General features: G+C 41.3%; 1 protein-coding gene across 22 annotated transcripts in view; it reads right to left on the bottom strand.

The window, feature by feature from the left end:
- Positions 1-22,461, bottom strand: part of picalma (phosphatidylinositol binding clathrin assembly protein a) — a 161,830-nt gene extending 139,369 nt beyond the window's left edge. For 5 of the 22 annotated variants that reach the window (XM_038818492.1, XM_038818486.1, XM_038818484.1 and 2 more), the window contains exon 1: positions 21,961-22,456. In XM_038818492.1, coding sequence (XP_038674420.1) covers positions 21,961-22,090 — 130 coding nt within the window. In that variant the 5' untranslated portion in view covers positions 22,091-22,456. Of the gene's footprint in view, positions 1-21,960 lie in introns of all 22 variants that reach the window. The other 17 variants (XM_038818488.1, XM_038818487.1, XM_038818496.1 and 14 more) reach the window with 8 other exon arrangements.
- Positions 22,462-23,192: the final 731 nt, after the last annotated feature.

Raw genomic sequence — 23,192 nt, forward strand, 5'->3', positions numbered from 1 at the left:
ATGGAAGAACTGGACTTGGTCCAACTTGGGACATGGACAATGTTTTGGATGGTCTCAAGTTTAGAGGTTAGAATCGGAGATGCCTGAAAGGAGTGTACTAAATGGTCACAATTAGAGGTAACAAAGATTTGACGGCAGCAGATGAGCAGAGGTTGGGGCAGAGTTGATGGACATTGCAGAGATGTTACTTGGAGGTCTTAGTGCTTGCACACAAATCGCATCAGCTTCCAATTAGTGAAAGTAGATTAAGGAATCTCACAGAACAATTCCATAATGGTCTTACCCTCAAGTATTCAATGCAAATATTCAATGCAAATTTTATCTTTGAAATTGAAATAGGCAGCACGGTGGCGCAGTGGTTAGCACTGCTGCCTCACGGCACCGAGGTCCCAGGATCGATCCCGGACCTGGGTCACTGTCCGTGTGGAGTTTGCACAATCTCCCCATGTTTGTGTGGGTCTCACCCCCACAGCCCAAAGATGTGCACAGTAGGTGGACTGGCCACGCTAAATTGCCCCTCAATTGGGAAAAAAATGAATTGGGTACTTTAAATTTTAAAAAAATTGAAATTGAAATAAGATATGTCCCATCTTTTGGATTTCAGGTAAGGAAACCCCATTAGCGATCATTCTTTTGGATTTAGTGGAACAATGGAAGGGGAAGATAAAGATACCACGTGGCGATAGAGAGTCTACAGCGAAATGCTTATTTCAGCATCTATTTCAGCAAATAAAGATCAGAATCCTGATTAAGGTGAGCTCAAAGTTTCACTTTGACAAGAAAAATTAAGTGACATTTTGTCAGGAAGAAATTAATAGTTGAGGAAATAGCCATTCCACAAGTATTCCTTTCAAGTGGCATTTGCATTCAGTTTTTAGTGCAATTTCAAGCTGAAAGGTCCAGTTGGCAAAGGAACAGCTATCAATTCTACTATTTGCACCTGCACTATACATTTGAAAACGGCACATGAAATGGTGCATTGAGACTGTGTACATAATTCAATCTTACATTGGGATCATCTCCATTTCCATCAATGAAAAAAGCCTGCTCTGTTAATGCAAAAAGAATGAGCGCCAGTGTAAAAGCTGCCAGTATTAAACAGATGAATAACTGGCACATTTCCTGCCGTCAAAATGCTACGTCATTTTCCTCACTGGCACACTTTCCAGAAGAGACACACTATTGCTTGGGTTCACAAGGCCATTTTTAGACAATTCAAACAATATCAATTTATTCTGTTACTGGCACTCACATCAGCAGCTGGTGCTTTCAACTCAATTCATTGATTGTTGATGTGATATTATATCCACATACAAAAACTTTGCTTCCATTAAAATTTAAATAAAGTCACAGTATGAAACTGAAAGTTAATTGTATTTAATAGTGGATCAGCTAGCCTTAAATAAAAAATATTTTGTTGATAACCCAATAATCTTCTTGTATTTGTTCATAAGATGTGATCAAGCTCATCAAAAGTCTTTTTGTTAAATACAGGTCAAACTAGTTGAATAAACTATTGAGTGGAAGCAAATTATGAACACTGCATTTAAATAGTCAAGAAAAACTAATTCAATAATTTTAAGATCTCCCATTTGGTGAATACCAGTCCAGACATTTGAGATTATACTAGCACAAATGTTCTAACAGCATTATCCTATGTATAGACTCATCCTGGTCCCGAAGAGAAAACAAACTCACATTTTTTTCCTTCCAATTACTTAATCCATCACATTTCATATGTGCATGGGAAAACTGCATCATTTAGCTGAGCATTTGAAAGAATAACAGCATAACCAATCTTTTTATTTGGTCTCTCATACAAAATTAGTTTAGTTCCAGTCAAGTCCAATAGAAAGGGAATTTTCCAGCATGACCTCGACCTCACTAAGTTAACATGAAGCTGTGAATCCAACTTTTCTATTTTTTTTTTTAAAAAGTATTTTTATTCAAATTTTACATTAAACACATATAACATCACAAAATAAAATAAACCCAACACCAACCCCGGAACGAACCCTCCCCCCAACCTAAGCGCCATCACCTTCGCCAATATCTTGGCAGCATCCACATTCAACAAATATATAGGCCTATACAATCCACACTCCACCGGGTCCTTGACCCTCTTAAGCAACAATGAGATGGATGCCTGTCCTATTGTCTCTGGCAGTGCTCTCTTAGCCACCTCATCCTCAAACATCTCTACCTACAGCAGCGCCAACTTATCGATAAACTTTTTGTACAACTCTACCAAGAAACCATCCGGTTCCGGTGACTTACCTGTCTGCATTTTCCCCCATCACTACCCGCACTTCTTCCACTACCACTGGCTCCTCCAACCCTTCCCTCTCCTCCTTCGGAACATTCCAATCCTCTCAAAAAACTCCCTCATGTCCAGTTTGTATAACTCCTCAAATGCCTTGATCATCTGCTCTGATGCAACCACCAGCTCCCCTGTCCCATCCCAGACCCAAACAAACAATCTCCCTCACAGCCGCCTGGCTGGCCTTCTCCCCATACTCATATACTGCCCCCTCCCCTTTGTCTGCCTCAACTGCCAAACTGTCTTTCTCCTGGACACAAGGTCAATCCTCGCCTGCAGCTCCTTCCTCCTCACCAGAAGATCCGGAGCTGGATCCTCCACAGACCCTTCTATCTACCTCCAAAATATACTCTACAAGCCACTGCTGCTACTCTCTTACCTCTGTCCACCGGAGCCTCAAACGAGATGGCATCACCCCTCACTACTGTTTTCAGCGCTTCCCATACCACTGACGGCAAACCCTTCCCCCATTCTTATTGGTATTATAACTGATGACTGCTAATATTAATACGGTCATTAATGAGAAACTAAGTCTGTTAGCACAAAATATCAGTGTTCATAATATAGAGCTGCAGAATACAGGTAAATGGCTTAATGAAGTGTAGGAAAGAATAAGTACTGTCGAAAATGGAACTTTCTCAGTAGAGATCAGCTATAAATCGTCAGAGGATGAATATCTGGATTGTCAGTAGGAGCCGAGGGTAAACTTCCAGTTAAATTCTTTGAGAGCTGGCTACATCGTTCGAACTCAGAAATGAAAGTTGGACACATTAAATTAGAACGGGCACATCATATCCTGTCTAGGGCTAGGGACAACCAATAGCCCTGCCCCTTAATTGTCTATTATCAGAACTTCAAGAGTCACCAAAGAATATTAGAGGCAGCTATAGACGTAATGAGTCCTTGCCCTAAGGGCCCTACCGTATCCTGCCACACCAAGGGTGACATCTGACAACTCTAGAAAGATGTTCGACAATCCGGCTAAAGCCTTGGCTTTTAAACTCCATGGAATAACAGTTCACTGAATAATCTGGACTCTATCCCTTGACATTATAGTTCCTTTCAGATTCTGTGTTGGTATGTTTCAATCTGACAGGGGTGATTTAGCAAATGAGCACTGGAGTGAGTTTTTAATCCGAGAGAATAGGGGGTGGACTTCCCAATTACTCAAAATTACTCCTCAGCGTGCTCCTCCTAATTAAGGAATACACTGTGCTGGTTGTATAACACAAGGGCCGTGTGAACAATATCCTTCTTTTCATCCATATGCTTACAATGGAGGTGCATGTTTTATGGCCTCCTTTGCTCTGATCATGATGATTATGAATAGTGCCTCTGCTGGAAGGTAGGCGTGTGGATCAGGTTTCAATAGGAAGGGTTAGAATGCAGGTTCTGTGCTGACCCTTTTCATGGAATATTGTGTCTCCTCTCTTTTAAGGAGAAAGACTCATTGGTGTTATGGGAGATTTGTAGGTGTAGCCCTACAGGGCCTCACATTTGGAGAGGATAACCCCCTTCGAGCTACTGGCTTTGGGTGTTTTCTTATTATTTGGGGGTAAAGGATCATCAATTGGTTCCTGCAAGGATACAGACAAGTCTCATGTCTCAGTAAAAAAAAGACTTCATAAACGTGTCCCTGGTGCTTCCAGTATGGTTGGAGATGGGGAAGAGTATGTTTTGGTGAATGGTCAAGCGGCGTAGGAAAATTCTTGGCTGGTAAACGATTTTCTTTGCGTCAATTTCCTATATGCTCTTTGGCTGAATAAGCAATGACTGTAGCTACTTTGAAACTCTGCTCCTGGAATGTACAAGGGATACATCAATCTATTCAAAGAAAAAAGATTCTGTCTTTCGTTAAAAAGGAGAAAGTGGACATAGCTTAGTTGCAGGAAACTCATTTAGATGGCAAGGAGGACTAGGAATTGAAGCAGGATCGGGTGGGGCAGGTGATTATTGCTGCATTCTCGACTAATAGCCGCACGGTTGTGATTTTAGTTCATAAAAATGTGCTTTTTAGACGAGGGAACTGCGTGATGGACAAGAGGGGATAAGGTATGTAATTATTATGGGGATGCTGCATGGAGAAGTATTTATGGCCCTCCGAGCTACTCTCCCGATTTTGTGACTGAAATCTTTGCGGATTTTACCGAATTAGCTTCAACAAATTCCTTCATAAGTGAGGACTTCAACTGCCATCTTAATCTTTTGATGGACAACTAGGATACCACCCACTCAATAGGCAAAGGCATCAGCATCGATATGAGAGGATATGGGTTACTTGTATGTTAGGAGACCATTACATCCCAAAGATAAAGAGTTTACCTTCTTTTCTGCTCCCGACCAATGTAATACCAGATTTGATTATCTTTTCATGCCCAAAACAATATTACATTCAGTAGCTTCCTACTCTATAGGTAGTATTAATTAGCCTCTGATCATGGCCTGGTCTTCTTGGAATTTTTATTCAGAGTGTTCATCCTCGGTCTGGATCTTGGGAGATTTAATGCATCTCTGTTTAAGGATCATAACTTTATTTTGTACTTTAAGGCAGAGTTCGATTTCATCTATTCAGTCCACTCTCTCTCTCTGAAGGAAGCCCTTCCTCAATCTGGTGGAAAATCTGCAAAGCCTTTGAAAGGGGCTTAATCATTTCATATATGGCCAGCAAAAAGCGCAAGTAAAATATGCTGCATCAGAGAGGAATATGTTAGGAAACCTAGCCATTCAATGCTAAAAAGAAATTAATGCAATCCAAATGGCACTGGACTCCTTGCTGCCACAATGTGCTGACTTTAACCTGGTGTTGTAAGACTTCTTACTGTGCTCACAGCAGTCCAACGCCGGCATCTCCACACAATGTGATGAGGAGAATAATGTTTGCAAAACAACAGCTACATGAATTTGGAAATAAACCAAGTAGATATTTGACTTTCCATATGAAGAAGAAGACGATGCACACTAGGGCTTATTTCCTCTGTGCTAGATTCCAAGGCTAATAGGATTCTAAAGACAAAGTGTATTAATAGGGCATTTAAAAGCTTCTATCCCAATTTATATAAAACAGGTCAGTCGGGGGATGCACCAATACATATAGAGCATTTTCTCTTCCTTTAAACTCCTAACAATTTCCGAGGACCAAAGGTCAACCCTAAATGCTCCAATTTCTAAGGGGGAAATTATATTTGCCGTGCAGCATCTCCAGTCTGGTGAAGCTCCGGAGCCTGATAGTTTTGGGAGTGAATTTTAAAGACCTGCCAATAGATCCCCTGATTGGTATGCATATTCATTCATTCGAAGCATGTCTGCTGCCTCAGTTGCTTTGAGAAGCAAATATCTCCTTAATTTTGAAGGAGGGCAAGAACTCAGAGGAATGTGCATTCTGTAGGCTGATTTCACTCTTGAATGTAGAGTTGAAATTGTTGTCTAAATTACTAGCGTTGCATCTAGAAAAAGTCCTCCCCTTGATTCTCTGGAATGTTCAGACTGGGTTCATCAATGACCGAAATTCATGTAACAATGTTAGGAGATTAAATATTATTCAGGTCTTCCAAAAGCAGGCGAGAGACCGCTTTGTGATCTCATTAGATGCAGAGAAAGCTTTTGCTCGAGTGGAGGAGAATTATTTATTCTACACGCTGCAGAACTTTGGGCTGGGAGGGGAATTATGGTAAGTGGATACAAGAGCTTTATAAAAATCCTCTGGCAGCAGTTCTTACTAACAGTTATAGATCTGATAATTTTTAGCCTTTAGTGAGGGACTAGGTAAGGTTGCCAGTTATTGAGCCCCTGATGGAGAAGGGCCTGTGTAGGGGGTTGGGGCGCTGGCGAGGGTGATGCTCCCGATGGCCCCAGGCAAGTACTCTAGATGTCCGGTGGTGGTGGCGACACTGAAGATTTGGAGGCAGCTGAGGCACCACATCTGGGAGCTGAGTCAGGGGAGATGCCGATCAGGGAGAAAAATCGCAGGTTTGAGCCAGAGAGGCTGGATGGGAAGTTTCAGAGATGGGGATCAGGGTATTAAAAGACTGTTTCTGGGGGGACATTTTGCGAGGTTGGAAGAGTTGGGGGAGAAATATGGACTGGAGCAAGGGGAAGGGTTTAGGTACCTGCAGCTCCGAGAAAGAGTTCCCAATAGTGCCAACCCCCTCGCTGTTGGAAGAGGTACTGACATAGAGGTATTGGAGAAGGTGCTGGTGTCGGTGATCTATGGGAGGATTAATGCCAAGTGGGAAGAAGAATTGGGGGAGGTTATGGAAGAAGGGCTGTGGTGTGAGGTGCTCTGGAGGGTGAATGCCTCAACCTCATGCGCGAGGTTGGGGCTGATACAGCTGAAGGTCGTGTATAGGGCGCACATCACGAGGGCAAGGATCAGCTGGCTCTTTGAGGGAGTGGAGGACGTATGCGAGTGGTGTGGGAGGGGTCCCACAAATCATGTACATATGTTTTTGTCCTGTCTGAAGCATGAGAGGTTTTGGAGGGAGGTTTTCAGTGTCGTCTCGGGGGTACTGCACGTGAACCTGGAACCAGGGCCTCTTAAAGCCATTTTCGGGGTGTTGGACTGGCCCGAGCTGCAGGCGGGTGCGGGGCAGATGTTTTAGCCTTCGACACGCCGATTGCCCGGAGACAGGTCCCGTTGGGGTGGAGGTCAGCTTCTCCACCCTATGCTTTGGTTTGGCAGGGGGAACCTACTTGAATTTCTGACTCACGAGAAGGTTGAAGGAAGGGTTCTACAATTCATGGGGACAGTTTATTATGCACCTATGAGAATTGGTTGCCATTGAGCATGGGGGGGGGGGGGGGGTGTTATTGCTGTTTTTGATTACACTGTTTACTGATTGACTGACTGTTAATTTTAACTTTTACTTGGAACGCATGGACTGATGTTTTGGTCTGTATGTTGAGGGGCGTGCTGGTTTTGTTTGGGGGAATTGTTATTGTTTTTCTTTTGTTGTTTATTTGATGAAAATGTTGAACAGGTGGAGAATAGAAAGATTTTTTTTAAAAAGCTATTGAACCCCTGGCGGAGGCAATTAGATAAAATCCTTTGGTGATTGGGTTTCTAGTGGTGGGAAGCAACATAAGATCACGTCATATATGAATGATGTGTTTCTATTAGTGTCTAAACTGAAAATCCTCTCTTGATATTGTAGTAGGTAAATTAACTTTGCAAAATCCCCTGCCCCCTCCATGTCTGTAAACATCATAAGTCCCTCTGACCATTATTGTGGTTTGGTTGGTTGGCCTGATTAAGATCAATGTGCTGCCTAGGTTTTACATTGTACATATTTTACAGATACTATAAATGTTGCTTTCTGCCAAGATTTTAAAGGAAATTAATGGGGTGTCTAGCTCCTTTTATATGAAATAAAAAGATACCTCACTTAAAATTGGCCAAATTGCAGCTTCCTAGTTCAAAGAAAAGTCTGGGGGAGCTGAATATTAGGATGCATCAATGAGCCTTGCATCTCAGATTTACACATCTCCATCTGGCTTGATATTGAGGCTGGCCAGTCTGAATACTCCTTACAAGATCTGTTGTTTCTTAGGGATTTTAGGACTGTGCTGAATAAGTGTGAGAATTCAATAATCATCAACACTCAAGAGCGTGGAGGTTGGTCCGTAAGCTGGGAGGGAGATTTAATTTGACTTCTCCTCTCTGTCCCATTGTGGATAACTCAGATTTCACACCAGGTCTTATTGACCATGGTTTTGAGATTGGAAGGTATGGGGGCATGCTTAAGGGTGCTTCTTTGTTTTTTGAGCAACTGTGTCAACAATATGGCATCCCCGAGGTACTCTTTTTTCAGAGATCTACAATGTCACGATTTTATTCTTGATAAGAAATCTCTGCAACATGATGCTAGTCTCTCACCGGTGCAAAAACAATCCTGTTATCTACGGAATCAAAGCAAATAATTAGCAAGTTCTAGTCCTAGATCCTGTATGAATGTGCTAGATACTCTACGGTCTTGGGAAACAGATCACGCTGTGAATACCGATGAGGTTACTATCTGGGAAAATTAGTATCTGTGGAAGTGCCGGTTTAGTGAACTGACATTGGTCACACTGTACCGTACCAGTTGACCGGTTTACTGAACTGACATTGGTCACACTGTACCATACCAGTTGACCGGTTTACTGAACTGACATTGAACACACTGTACCGTACCAGTTGACCGGTTTACTGAACGGACATTGATCACACTGTACCGTACCAATTGAGGGTGCATTGTTTTGTTTGTAAAAACTCAATTTTTTATTTTAAACTAGTTTCAGCCAAATTTTCCACAAAACACCTGGATTAGAAATGGTTTGGAAATAGAAAGAGCCAAGACAATAAATAGAGTAGAAGTCAACAATAATGAATCCCTATGTTAATGTTCTCAGAGACTAGAGGTAGATGGCAAAGAGAGAGAAAGAGACAGAAGACCTCTTAATACCAAAGACTCGCATTCTACTTGAATGGAACATTCAGATTTCAACTTCCTGATCGATCAAGGTTTGCATTACTGCTAATTGTTCATCGATAATCTCCTTTTAAACAAGAAGACTGTAACTGGAAGAATTAAGCTCCACTGTCCCAACAGAGAGCTCTGAAACTTCATTTAAAATCATTGTTTAAACAGAATTTGGAAATCAGCTCTAATTATGCCATTTATCTCATTTTACTCATACCAGCACCAACTTTAAAAAGTTTAGTAAGAAGTCTTACAACACCAGGTTAAAGTCCAACATGTTTGTTTCAAACACTAGCTTTCGGAGCACTGCTCCTTCCTCAGGTGAATGAGGAAAAAGTTAAATTTTGTAGACACCACTGTAAGATAATGCGATTTGGAGAAGGGCGAAAGAGAAAGTCAGAAATAGCACTTCAGTAAAAACAAAGGGCATAATTTTTAAACACAAAATTGCCGAATTAATAGTGACCATTAGCAGGTTCAGAGCCTGTTGAAATCTCCAGCTTGATTTGCTGTCGCTCTTTAACAGGGCTGCAACATTAGCATCCTGCTTGCAGGCTCCCTGGCCAGAGAGGGCAGATGGGAACTTGTGCCGGATCTGGCAAAGGAAGAATTATTGATCATGAAGCAGCTCATGATCATTTGGGCAAGCAGATTTTGTAACAGGAATTAATTAAAAGGGGGCCTGGTAAGGTCAGAAAGGCTCAGATACATGTGTATTGCGGAGCCTGCAGCACCAGAGGAATGGAAAAGACCTGGGAAGACTGCTCCCTGAATCTCCCTCTCTTACCACGAGGTCCTGCAGCTGATCTGAGGAATAGGGTGATATTGTCAAGTGCAGGAAGAAGAGGACAGCTTCTCCAACTAAGTAGATGTGAATGGAAGTGGCTGACAAAGTGAGCATACCTCTCATTCTTCTAAACTGCAATGAGTACAGGCCCAAAAACTCAACCTATCCTCATATGAAACATTTAGCAAGACTTCCCTTTTTTTCCCCCCTCTCCATTCCCTTTGAAATATAGTAAGAAGTCTTACAATACCAGGTTAAAGTCCAATAGGTTTGTTTGGAGTCACTAGCTTTCAGAGCACAGCTCCTTCCTCAGGTGAATCACCTGATCAGGTGATGAAGGAGCTGTGCTCCGAAAGCTAGTGACTCCATACAAACCTGTTGGACTTTAACCTGGTGTTGTAAGACTTCTTACTGTGCCCACCCCAGTCCAATGCCGACATCTCCACATCTTTGAAATAAAGGCCAACATTCCATTTGCCTTCCCTGTTACCTGCTGAACTTGCATGCTAGCTTTTTATGATTTATGCACAAGGACCCCCAAATCCCTCTATGTTGTAGTTTTCTGCAGTCTTTCTCAATTTAAATAACATTCAGCTCCTTTATTCTTCCTGCCAAAGTGCATAACCTCACATTTTCCTGCATAAATGTTCCATATGCCAAGTTTTTGCCCACTCACTTAACCTGTCTATATCCCTCTGTAGACACTGTCACCTTCACCACTTGCCTTCCCCACCTATTTTTGTATCATCCACAAACTGGCAATAGCACATTCACTTCCCTCGTCCATGTCATTTATATATAGTAAATAATTGCAGCCCCAGCACTCCACTAGTTACAGGTTGCCATCCTGAAAATGCCCCTCTTATCCCAACTCTGTATTCTATTGCACAACACTCTACAGAACACCACATCTTGTAGCTCCACTCATTCCTCTCTCCCCAGGTGCAACATATCCATCTGAACAAACACTCCCCCTTATCCTCTAGCAACCAATGCCTCAATCTGACCCTCCACAATGTCCTTCTACGTAAGCTATTTACAACTTTGACGCTCTTCTTTTTGGGAAAAGGCAGAGACTCATTGGGGTCGGTTGCACAAGATGTGGTTCTTCAGTAACGTGCACCTTGATGACTGCTGAAAAATCATGCCCACTTTGGAAGGAGGATATCATCTTACAATGGTCTGCCAGAAAGCCTGAGCCACCAGTTGCTCAGGCATGTTATAAGCATCGAGCCCCTGCGGCATGGTAATACAGTGGTTAGCAATGTTGCTTCACAGCACCAGGATCCCGGGTTCGATTCCTGCTTGAGTCACTATTTGTGCGTAGTCTGCACGTTCTCCCCGTGTTTGCATGGGCTTCCTCTGGGTGCTCCGGTTTCCTCCCACAATTCCCGAAATACGTGCTCGTTAGCTGAATTGAACATTCTGAATTCCCCCTCTGTGTACCCAAACAGGAGCCGTAGTGTAGCAACTTAGGGATTTTCACAGTAACTTCATTGCAGTGTTAATGTAAGCCTACTTGTGACAATGAAAAAGATTATTATTATATACATCCTGGATGGGAATTTCACTTCCTTCCAACTAGAATTCTGTGTCCATCCCTTCTTTCCCCTGGAGCAGCAGTATGTAACAGAGGAGAAGGCAGCAACTGCAGCTCCTCTTGTTCCTAAGAGGTTCAAGATGGAGCTTCGTAAGCTGCTCCCATGCCATGGTGAAGGCTGGCAGGAAGAAATTGCAGCTGAATTTTGGGAAGGAAGCAAAGTGAATATCAATAAGTTGGAATTGCCAGTCAAGTAGTACAAGTAGACTCTCAGGAGTGATGCAAGCTGCAGCCTCTGATACAGCCATGGAGTTTTAATGATCAAAGGTTTCCATTTGTGTTGTTTCAGTGATGTAACTCTCCCAGATGTGTACATGCCTGGTTGGCCATGGCGAGTTTCTGACAGTCTAGGAAATAGATATACCGGCTATTCAAGTCAGAATGCGGGTTAAAAACAGGAATTGAATTACCTATTAGAATATGTAAATTATTTACCCAACAGCTGCAAAGGGGGTTGGTTCCATTCACCTTCAAACCCAGAGGTGAAAAGCAGAAGTGGGTGGTTGACGTTGGTAGCCCGATTCCTGACTCTGCACGTTTAAAAATTCACTAATTTGGAGTTTGAAAATGACGACTGCACTTTTCTACTGTCCCACTGTAGTCACCTTCATATAACATGTTCTAACCAGAAAGACTAGTTACTGCATCTTAACTCCTGCAGCAACAATTGTGTTCAGTCAACACAATATGTAATCAACACATCTACTACCTTCAACAGGTTTTCTTCCCTGATGATTAGATGCACTATTATAGGAATCTCATCCATCAGAAAACTGCCGAGCCAAATTACATAGTGATCAAATTTTCAACAGCCAACCGGAGCATCACTGTTAACTGAGGGAAAAAGTGCAAATTACAGCCGGTCCATTAGCATCGGAAGATAAGACAGGTATCATGTTATTCTGGGGATGGTACCAATGTTTTGTTTAAAATAAAATATAAACAGCCTTGTTTTCTGCAAACAGAAAGTGGCATTTATGAACATACATCCCTCTGATCATTAGCCAGCCATAGGCAGATTTTGCTCGCCTGAGTTTAGCCCAATTAGGACCAACCAGATTATTACAAGTTCAAACACTCCAGACTTGCAGTCGCAGTTTGTTTGTGATAGATTTTTAAAATCAACACTCATTAGAACAGCTTTGCTTTCCAATCTTGTGTCACCTGGTTGCACAGATGATAATACAGAAGATCATCTGGTGTAGCCACAGTGTTGCACCGACAGCAGTTAGATCATTCATTAGTCAGAAAACAGTTCATGAACATTTGGGCAAGAAGATTTTGTAACAGGAATTGATATTTAAAAATTGGAAGAGATTCCAATAACTGTTAATCTGTTGCACAAAACAATGTAGTTATTCCAGCAATGCTTTGCATTTTTCAGACAATTGCTGAATAATGAAAACCTGATGTTGCTTCTCTCAAGATTATCAAAATAAGAATCCAGAGCATTGTAATGTGCACACAAAATAACAATTCTTTATTTCCAGACCGTGACACTCGAGTTCCTAAAAGCATATGTAATGGCAGTAATGTTTGAATCTATCCTCCCCAATACAAAATTGGCGAGTGGCCTCAGGATTCCAAAGATGGCACCAGTTGGTGACATTTCCAATGCAAAGTGAAGTGACAAATTAAAATAAAACAATGGAGCACTCACAGCATACACGACAGTCCAAATGCTGCCCGAAATTAATCAATGTTGCTGATGACAAAGTAAGCAATTGTGGCAAAGGAAATTTCAGCAGACCGCCTAACTGGAATATGCATATATGCAGGTGTTGTAATTCAGATACATCATGCAGAAAAAGCAAAAAGGCAAAAGATTCCTTGAAAAAGTGAACAGATGGTGCAAGGACAACAACTAACGCATACACAATGCTTTGCATGTAGGAAAACATCTCAACATGCTTTACAGGAATGTAATCAGACAAAATAACTAAAGAAAGAAATGTTAGAACAGGTGATCTAAAGTTTCAAAGCTACAGATTTTCAAGGAGCATGTGCTGGGAGAAGAACTGAGATAAACACAGGAATAGCCAACAAGCAAAACTAAGAGGCAAGTTTTTCCCAGGAGGGGACATGTTTATTAAAGGAAAGGGATTTGGAGAGAGCATTCAGGAGTATGGCATCAAGACAGTTGAAAATTGGATGGGATTACAGAAATCAGAGGCCATGAACATGGATCATTTCCACACACTAGTGGACTGGGTGCCAAAACGTCATGAAGAAAGGGACAGTGAGAAAGCAGGATGTTCTACAGGATGGATACGAGCAAGGTGAAAATTAAGGTAAAGTTTCAGTGTGTACTTGACAGAACATGGGTAGCTGGCGAGGAAAACGTTTTTGAGGGGGGGGGGGGGGGGGGGGGGGTGTCAAACATGTCAGTGACCAAGGTATTAAATAGTACTTTAGCAGCAGTTGGCGTATAGTGCAACACGGATTTAAACGGACAAAATATGAGGAGGCAAGAAACAGAATTTGAAGCTCTTCTCAGGATCAAACAGGAGACCAAGAATGCACACTCAAGAGTTAGTCTACTGCAAGGGAATTAGCAACTGCTAAATATCATGTCTCCTCTGAGTCAGTGCCTTTTTCTTGGGTTTAATTTCAATGCAAACAGTAGCGAAACCCAGGGATCATAACTAAAAACTCCTACTCTGTACATCAGCTACTGGAATGCATCTTGCACATTGCGAGTGAATTCTCCTCCCTCTCTCTCTCTCTCCAAACAGTGAGCTGAATAAACATTCCGAACTGAATCAAGACATGGGTTTTGAACCAGTACTTTCATTTACAGACGAACAAACAGTACACACTGTGATATACATGTCCCTGTCTCCCTGCTTTTTTCTGAACATGGCCTTTAAAACAACAAGATCCCTTGGCTGTAAACTTCCTGTAGCTTAACTATCCATCGCTGAGGTTTTAGCTAGTTACTGGTCTCACACACCAATTCTTCTCCTACTCAAAACCATTTCTGGGGTGTGAATATTGTTCGGTATCATGTAATTCCGGAATCTTAGATGAAGTTGTCAATCACAGAAGCTTCAGCCAAATCAAGAGCTCCATTCATCTCTCAGAATACCTATTAAAGTTACTACTATAGGTGGGGGCTTGCTCCTGGAACAAAACAACACCTTAAGCAATACGTCTTAAAAGTATTCATCTTTGCCAACAGCATTAAATGTTTTGGATTGCAACCTTCTGAATTCTGCTGGGCTAGCTGAGACATAATGAGTTGAATGGCCTGATCACATTAGGTGATATGCTGCTTCTAGCAGTACATAATCTGGTTTTTTTTTTTTAAATGGCACAAGCAAATTTACATATTCAAACCTTAATAGGATGGCTCCCTACGGTGCCGAGGACCCGGGTTCAATCCCAGTCCTGAGTCAGTCTGTGTGGAGTTTGCACATTCTTCCCATGACTGCAAGGGTCTCACCCTCACAAGCCAAAGATGTTTAGGGTAGGTGGGTTTGCCACACTAAATTGCCCCTTTTGGAAAATTATTTTTTTTAAAGGATTATTTTGGTGTTAAGTATGTTAAGTTGGAAAAAAGATCTTGCTCAGTTGCAACTGGATGTTAGACACTGCTCATGGAATACAAGATAGTGGTAGAGAGGCAAGCTAAATGTTGTGGAACTGTCTCCAGTTGACATTGTAGAGGGGCAGAATGTAAACGGGGGGGGAGATGGCGATGAGAGAACAAAATGTGCTAACAGACAAATTAGCAAGCAACAAAAAGAAACTTAAAAATCAGAGAAAAACTATTACCCCTGAAATATATCACAAATCATACATTCAATTGAGCACTAAGCCAAGTCAGAGAATAGGCGCCATGGGTTTGGAAAAGAGCACGAAAATAACATGGATAATCCCTATTCATCAATCAGGCCTATTTATTTTGCTTTCTCTTTCCCCAAAACACATATTTTGTGAATTCTCAAATATTCATCCATGATTCTAATCTGATATAGGCTTCAAATGACATTTCCTGCTAATTTACCAGTATTCTGTAACGTGGTTATCCTACTGATTTGCCTCTACTCCTAAATTGCCATTAAATGTTATTCCCTTGTCTAACTGAGCAATCTGAATCAACTTTTTAATATTGCGGTACTTAATTTGCCTCTGCAAACTACACTGCTGTGTTGATTCAAACAGCAAAAGGGAGAGACTGGGCAAAAGTTAGCTAAACATTCAGTGTGGGATTGAAATGGCAGAGAGATAGCAATGTAACCCTTGTATAATTGAGAAATCTGAATCAACTTTGTATCACGATACTCAATTTGCCTTTTCTACTGCAAACTACACTGCTGTGTTGGTTCAAACAGCAGAACGGAGAGAAACAGGCAAAAGTTACCTAAACATTCAGTGTGGAATTGGAAGTTTGGAAGTGGCAGAGAGATAGCAATGTAATTACTTGAATCAATCAAGTGCTGTGGGTGGGAGAGAAAGTGATAGCTATTAGGTTCATGATAAGACAGGATCAAAGCTACTAATCAACAACTATTTTGCCACTCTTGTTGGAAGGTGCAATTTGTAACAGTCAAATGCAATGCATGATGACAACAAAAGGTTCACTAGTCCCCAAAGACCTTCTCCATCAATGCTAATTAAATCAAAGTACTAATTTGGTGGCAGGAAGTGGAGAAAAGCAAATTTAAAAACAACTTGATTATATGACTTTGCAGGGGCATACCAAACGAGCTGTGTTCTCAAAGACATGCTACCTTAGAAAATAACGGTCTGAAAAGTACTCCACACAAATCACTTTATGAAGTAAAATTTTATGCAGGTAGGCGCAGCATGATCACACAAAAAGCAAATGAAATAAAAGACCAACCAGTCAAGTCTGCTTGATGCTGGTTGAGGAACAAATGTTGGCCAGGCTCCGGTAGAACTCCCTGATTTTAGCTAAGTCCAACGGAATCCAACAAGCAGATGGGGCATCAATTTAATGCCTTGCCAGAAAAATGACACTTCTGATGATGCAGCACCCATCCAGTACCAGTACTTTACTGGTGGCAATCTAGATTGTATACTGAAGTACTGGCGTGAAATTTGAATTATCAACCTACAGAATCAGATGTATGCACTACTGAATGCATCTAAATGACATGACATTCCTTACAAAAGATAAAAATAAATGGCATGTCACACATCAGTTTATTCAACGTAATTGCCTCAAGATGGCATGGTGGTGCAGTGTCTATCACTGCTCCCTCACAGCACCGAGGACCCAGGTTCGATCCTGGCCTAGGGTCACTGTCCGTGCGGACTTTGCACACTGTGTTTGTGTGGGTCTCAGGCCCATAACCCAAAGATGTGCCCACTCTAAATTGCCCCTTAATTAGATTTTAAAATAAATATATATATTTTATAAAAACATAATTGCCTCAACAATAATCAGATTTAAAGATTTACTGTGTATTTCTATGTATCGTGGATTAATTGGATGATTTTAGAAAAGTAGTCAACCACAATATTTTTCATTTCAATATAAACTTCAAGTATTTGACATTTTAAATGATAGTTTCAATTAACCTTTTCGGATATATGGTCAAAAGCACCTCACTATCGCCTTTACTTAGTGGTGAGTCATCTCTTTCAAGGCAATCAGCATGGCCAAAATCACTTATTGACAACTTACAGTTGGGACAAAAGAACACTTAAGTATTGGATAGTTAAAACTGTTTGATCACCACTTGGAATTTGTGTTATCACACATTAAATGTTCATTTCTTCTTCTGTAACTGGCACTGGAAGCATCATGAATTCCAAATTGTGAACTAGTACTTGAAATTAAAGGTTGGACAATCTTTCAATGATTTCATGAATAACATAGTACATAGTAAACATAGTACAGTACTGTATTACTTTTGGAAAAGACTTCCAGTTATTGAATTGATTTTTAAAAAAATCAAATTTAGGATTTTTAACTAAATCACCTTCCTCCAAGTATTGGCAATGCAACAGCTGCAGCTTAAAAGGTGCCTTCCATACCAATCAATAAGTGTGCTGCTACCACAGAAAAGTGCATTTTCCAATGATGAAAACATGTACAGTGCTTAAATGGCACATTGCCAAAACGTCGAGTTTTCCTGGTTAGGCTAGAGAGGAGTGCATCTGATTGCTCAGAGAGCAGCAGGTGCAGAGGCACATATAGAACGGAACAGAAGGAAGGGTTGCAGGGGGCGGCAGAATGGTTAGCACTGCTGCCTCACGATGCCGAGGACCAGGGTTCGATCCCGGCCCACTGTCCATGTGGAGTTTGCACATTCTCCCCGTGTCTATGTGGGTCTCACCCCCACAACCCAAAGATGTGCAGGGTCGGTGGATTGGCCACGGCCACGCTAAATTGCCCCTTAAATTGGAAAAAAAAAGAATTGGGTACTCTAAATTTATTTTTAAAAAGCAAGTTTTTCAGAGGGAAAAAAGACCCTAGCATCATAGAAACCCAAGTTGTACTACTAGTTCAGTAACATGTAGCATCACAAGAAATCCTAATACAGGTTACGTAATTTTTGAACACCGACAAAATGCCTAAAATTATATAATAGAACAGGCCTTTTGAAAATAAGTTGATTACATCAGATATAGTAATAGAACATACTGACCATATTATTTTCTAGTAATTACAAGTTCATGAGGTCAATTGTTAGTGATATCATAATCATTAATATTTCACCATGGACATGAATACATGTTAACTGGATGATACTAATTTCTGTCATCAAGAGTCATCCTCAAATGCCAATCAAGTTTATTTTTAAATAAAAATCAGAATCTAAAGTTATTCAGTTATTCCTGCATCAACAATTACACCACACAATTATTAACAGCTTGAAATTTACTGTTGCAAATTATGACACCCGAAACTCTCAATGAGAACATCAAACTGGAAAGTGATCCAGCACATTGCAACATTTCCCACAAGTGTTTACACTAATCAAATATCATTCCATATACTAATTAAGTGTCATGATTTCCCTAAAAGTTCTGAGCTTGTGAAAGTTATAGTTTCCAAGTGAATCTAAAGCTATAGAAAATCACTTTCCCATAACAACCACTTTTATATCATGCCAGAATCTGCATTATATCATTGGTCCCCGATATGGAGGTCTCACATGGCCAATTGCAACTCAAAAATAATCTCATCAATGCTCAATAATAGGACAATTCTAGCAAATCTTTATAAATTTAGAGTACCCAATTCTTTTTTTCCCCCCCAATTATGGGGCAATTCAATGGTCAATCCACCTACCCTGCACATCTTTTCGGGTTGTGGGGGTGGGGGTAAGACCCACACAGTCACGGGGAGAATGTGCTAACTCCGCATGGACAGTGACTCGGGGCCAGGATCGAACCCAGGTCCTCGGCACTGTGAAACAAAGAACAATACAGGAACAGGCCCTTTGGCCCTCCAAGCTTGTACCGATGTGAGACAACAGTGCTAACCACTGCACCACTGTGCTGCCCAATTCTACCAAATGTTCAGTTTAAAATTACAGTGAATTTCAGCAGCTTACTTTCAGGCTGGCTGCTAAATCCCACATGCCAGGAGTTGGCACTTCAATCAGTGATAACCAAGTTGAGTGAAAAAGGGACAATGGGTCTAACACATACTAAACAAGAAATAATTCAACTTAATAACACATGACGCTCTCTTTATGAAAATTATGATCCACAGAATTAGTAAAATCTGAGATTATGCCACATACCGTAGTATTTGGAATTTGGCTCTGAACAAGGGAGTCGGGAAAGAGGGATGTCTTGAGTGAAGCAGGGCAAGACTAACTGGATCAGAGCATGCAGACAATATTCAGCCCTTATTTTTTGACTCATTTTACAGTTAAGCAGATAAATTTGGGAAGCTAAGATACAGATTTAAATATAGATGCTTTTCTACAGTACACTGAAGTGCAAGAGGTCAAGTGAAGAGAGCCGCAAAGTTCACCTTAAAGTTGAACATTTAGAAGTACGTAAGTATGTTTTTCATTCCTAGAGCAGTAAAATGTGTCAGTTTTGTATCTTTTTTTTTCCAGTAAAAAAAGGTTTTACTATGGGTACAGTTGGAGCTCATCTCTTGAATGAGCCTCAATAGTACTCAGCAGCTTATTTTTTTAAATATAAATTTAGAGTACCCAATTCATTTTCCAATTAAGGGGCAATTTAATGTTGCCAATCCACCTAGCCTGCACATCTTTTGGGTTGTGGGGGCAAAACCCACGCAAACATGGGGAGAATGTGCAAACTCCACACGGACAGTGACCCAGAGCTGGGACCTCAGCGCCGTGAGGCTGCAGGGCTAACGTCAGCAGCTTATTTGACCTTGGGGAGGTATTGCACCAAAGCCAACATACTCTTAACCAATGCCCACCAATAGACTTTCAATAGAGGTAGGTGGATAGCAATCAGGAAGTGGAATGATTGCTGACTTTCCCCTGCATAACTAATACAGGATCAGTGAAGCCACATAAAACATCCCTATAGCTGTTCTGGCAGTAATCATCTAATTCAGCAAGGATTGAATCAGTTTTATTTGATTCAGCCAGAATGTACTCTGGAAATTGATGTCTTAAAATGCTCACTAGGCTGGAATTTTAGTACACCCACGTGGGAGATACTCACTACAGATGGTCTCTTTCATCCAAGCTCAATGATTTTCATAGAATTTACTGTGCAGAAGGAGGCCATTTGGCCCATCAAATCTGCAGCAGCCCATGGAAAGAGCACCCGACCCAAGCCCCATACCTCCACCCTAGCCCCTTAACCCCAACTCACCTTTTTTGGAAACGAAGGGCAATTTAGCACAGCCAATCCACCTAACCTGCACATCTTTGGATTGTGGGAGGAAACCGGAGCACCTGGAGGAAACCCACGCACACATGGGGAGAATGTGCAGACTCCGCACAGTGACCCAAGCTGGGGATCGAACCTGGGACCCTGGAGCTGTGAAGCAACTGTACTAACCACTGAGCTACCGTGCTGCCCACAGAAGACAGACCAGGATATGACCGTTACATTCTCATTTATATGCATTACAAACCACTCATTTGTATGCATTACAAACCACTCTGCATCAACAAGTAGTAAAAAGCCAACCTCCGAAAATACACCAAGTAAGTAATTTGAAAACTGAGTGTTATTTTTATTGATTAAAACTGGCAAATCTTTTCATTCTCTAAACTACTTACTGAGCTAATAATGCCAGTGTAACTAATTGTAGCTCAATTAACAAACCATTGTGAAGTTATAGTTTTGTTGTTAGCTTGTACCATTCTCCTCCCAAAAATGCCTATTGTTCAAGACTATCAATGGTACTCAAATCAGCTCCAAAGGTTAATAATACCACTTGAGAAAACTATTCTTGTAATTTCCATATTTTGCAAGAAAAACAGCTGAGCTCCCATTGTCCAGACATGCAAATATCCCAAAACATATAATGTGCATGTACTCTGGGACACAAATTAGTGATTTTCCAACACATGAATTTAACATTGCAGCAGTGGTTTAAAAGTTTCATTTTTAAACAAAAGACTAAAATCTAATAAATGTGATTTTCTCCTGGTATGTTGATTTTGTTGATTTCCATTTTTGTTTTAAATGTGGGGCATTGCAGCACAGCAAGTATGCACCAAATGGATTACACCAAAATGGAAAAGCTCATTCAAAATCACCAGAGAGCACAAAACATCTAAAAGAAAAAGAACAGATATAGAAAGCCTGACGGCAGTATGAATCACATATATCCAAAAAGGGCCAATCACGAGAAGCTAACAGGCAGTTTTAAAATTTTTAACGTTTAGTTCTCAGTTTTACTGCAGCAGCTCTGGTTGAGTTCCCAGAGTTTACAATGTTTTTTTCTGAAATGCTTCCCATGAACTGTAAAAGGAGCATCTTATATTGGATCAACATATTTAATTAACTAACAATTTATTTTTAAATAAATGTTCGTACTACTCATCAGAAGTAGCACTAAATTATGTTGAAGGTAGTGAAAGTGACTATTGGTACTGCATTGGATTCAAGCCACACATCTCAGCCAACTGCTGTACCTTTTGGAAGCCAATTCTAGGTAACACTAGGTAAGGAGGCATATTTTCAGAAACAGGAGAAGCTTCCAATTTGGGACACTTAGGTGTTCTTCTTCAACCTATGAAAAGCCAACAAGTTCCCACATAATTAAAGACACTAGGGATACAGTATCTTGAGAGTGAATGCAGTCCTGCACCTTATTTTCAAACGGGAAAAGAATCTGTCTCAATCAATAGAAGATTGAAAAATATGCCTTAGTTAAACAGTCATTTCAATTGTAGAAAAATGCTGATTCATTATAATGTGAATATGAAGTGGGCTGTAATTTCTGTCCTCAATAGTAGCTTTCAGACGTGTAACCACAGTTACCACATCACAGCAGACCACAAAAATGTATGGAAGCCCCGAGACTTGCCTCCGCCCCTCCCACCGCAAACTCCCTACCAGTAAATGCACTGCATCAAAAAAAAATTCTGGAGAAACTATGCAATAAAAAAAATAATAAAAAATGTATACGCCAAAACACTAGCGCCGGTCCATTGAACTAAATCAAGGCCAAGGGCGTTATGTGGGGCCTGGTGCCGTATGAAAACTAGGGAGACTTTCCCCTGACAACACACACAGCCCCCGACACCAACTTCAAACACAACCCGCTGGTATTAAAAAATTAAACCCAGTGGCCGAGGACCACAGCGGTCGGGTCAGGACGCGTTTTCATTTTTGCTGTGAGAATGTGCAAGAAAGTGCTTACAGTCAAGGTGCTTCTTCTTGGGGCCCATGATCTCGTGTGTGGTGGCTTTGCAGACGGTTTTAGAGACGGCCGAGCCGGTGACACTATGCTGAGCCGCGGCGATCCGATCCGTGATACTCTGTCCCGACATCTTCCCTCCTCGCCAGCAGCAGATACACACAGAGGGGGTTTAAAAACCCTCTCACTGAGCAAACCCCGGCCAGGAATACCGGGAGAGAGGGAGGGGAAACAAAACAAAAAGTAAACTGAAAACCCAGCAAGGGAGGGAAAGCCAAGCACAACTGGCTGCACTGGAGCTTTTTTCCCCCCCTGAATTTATATACAAGGCGGTCACTTGGGCAGCTGTCGCCACCCAGGGTTCAAATCCGCTTTCTTCCTCTGCCGAAAAGGAGCAGGAATTACAGGAAAATGGCGGGTTTGAACCAGGCTCCTGCCCACTGGATCGTTATCATGTGACCATCCACCAACCTCGTACCAGCCCATCAGCCAGTCCCAGACTCTCCCCTGCAGCCCAGCCTGACACTGCTGCTGCTCCCAGCAAAATATGCCCCTCCCTTCCTCCCTCCCTTGTCTGCCTCTGCCAAATGAGAGATTCTTTTTTGTTCGCTGAGCCTTTCCACCCATCCATCTGGATTTATGCACATCTGTCTACACGTGTACAGTTTTTTGCACACGATAAGCTGCATCCAGAATATAGATTGCACCCGCCTGTAGATCTGTGTCTTGAATAGCCCTTTACCTTTTGTTTCGAAAGCGAGAGATTATTTACAAGTGAAATGTGATTTTTGCAACAAAAGCCATCGCTGCAATAACTTTTAACAGCAATGTTCAAGAAGATTTTCAAATAACATATTTGTCTTTTATTCGTGAAATTGATTGCTGCCAGTCTTCATTGCCTGAAACGAAACTCTTCTTAAGCTTAGTTGTTGACTGGTCATTTTAAGAGCCAGATATTGTTTTCAGTGGAAAAAAATACAAATATGTTTGCCTTCAAAAATGAAATAAAAAGAGACAGACAGACAGACAAACGAAATCACCCCCGTTAATGCTGAGAAAGCAGGCCGCCATACACCCGCTCAGATTTTTGAAATTGCCTTAAAGGGCCAGTTCAACAATCTTTGAAATACGTTGACAATTCTCAAATCAGAGCAAGGGTACTCAACCTTTATCCTTCTAAGCCACCCTTCCGGTAATATAAAAAATCCACAGATCTTCTATAAAACAAGTACATC

Source organism: Scyliorhinus canicula, chromosome 14 (assembly GCF_902713615.1).
Source record: "Scyliorhinus canicula chromosome 14, sScyCan1.1, whole genome shotgun sequence".
Taxonomy (NCBI): Eukaryota; Metazoa; Chordata; class Chondrichthyes; order Carcharhiniformes; family Scyliorhinidae; genus Scyliorhinus; species Scyliorhinus canicula.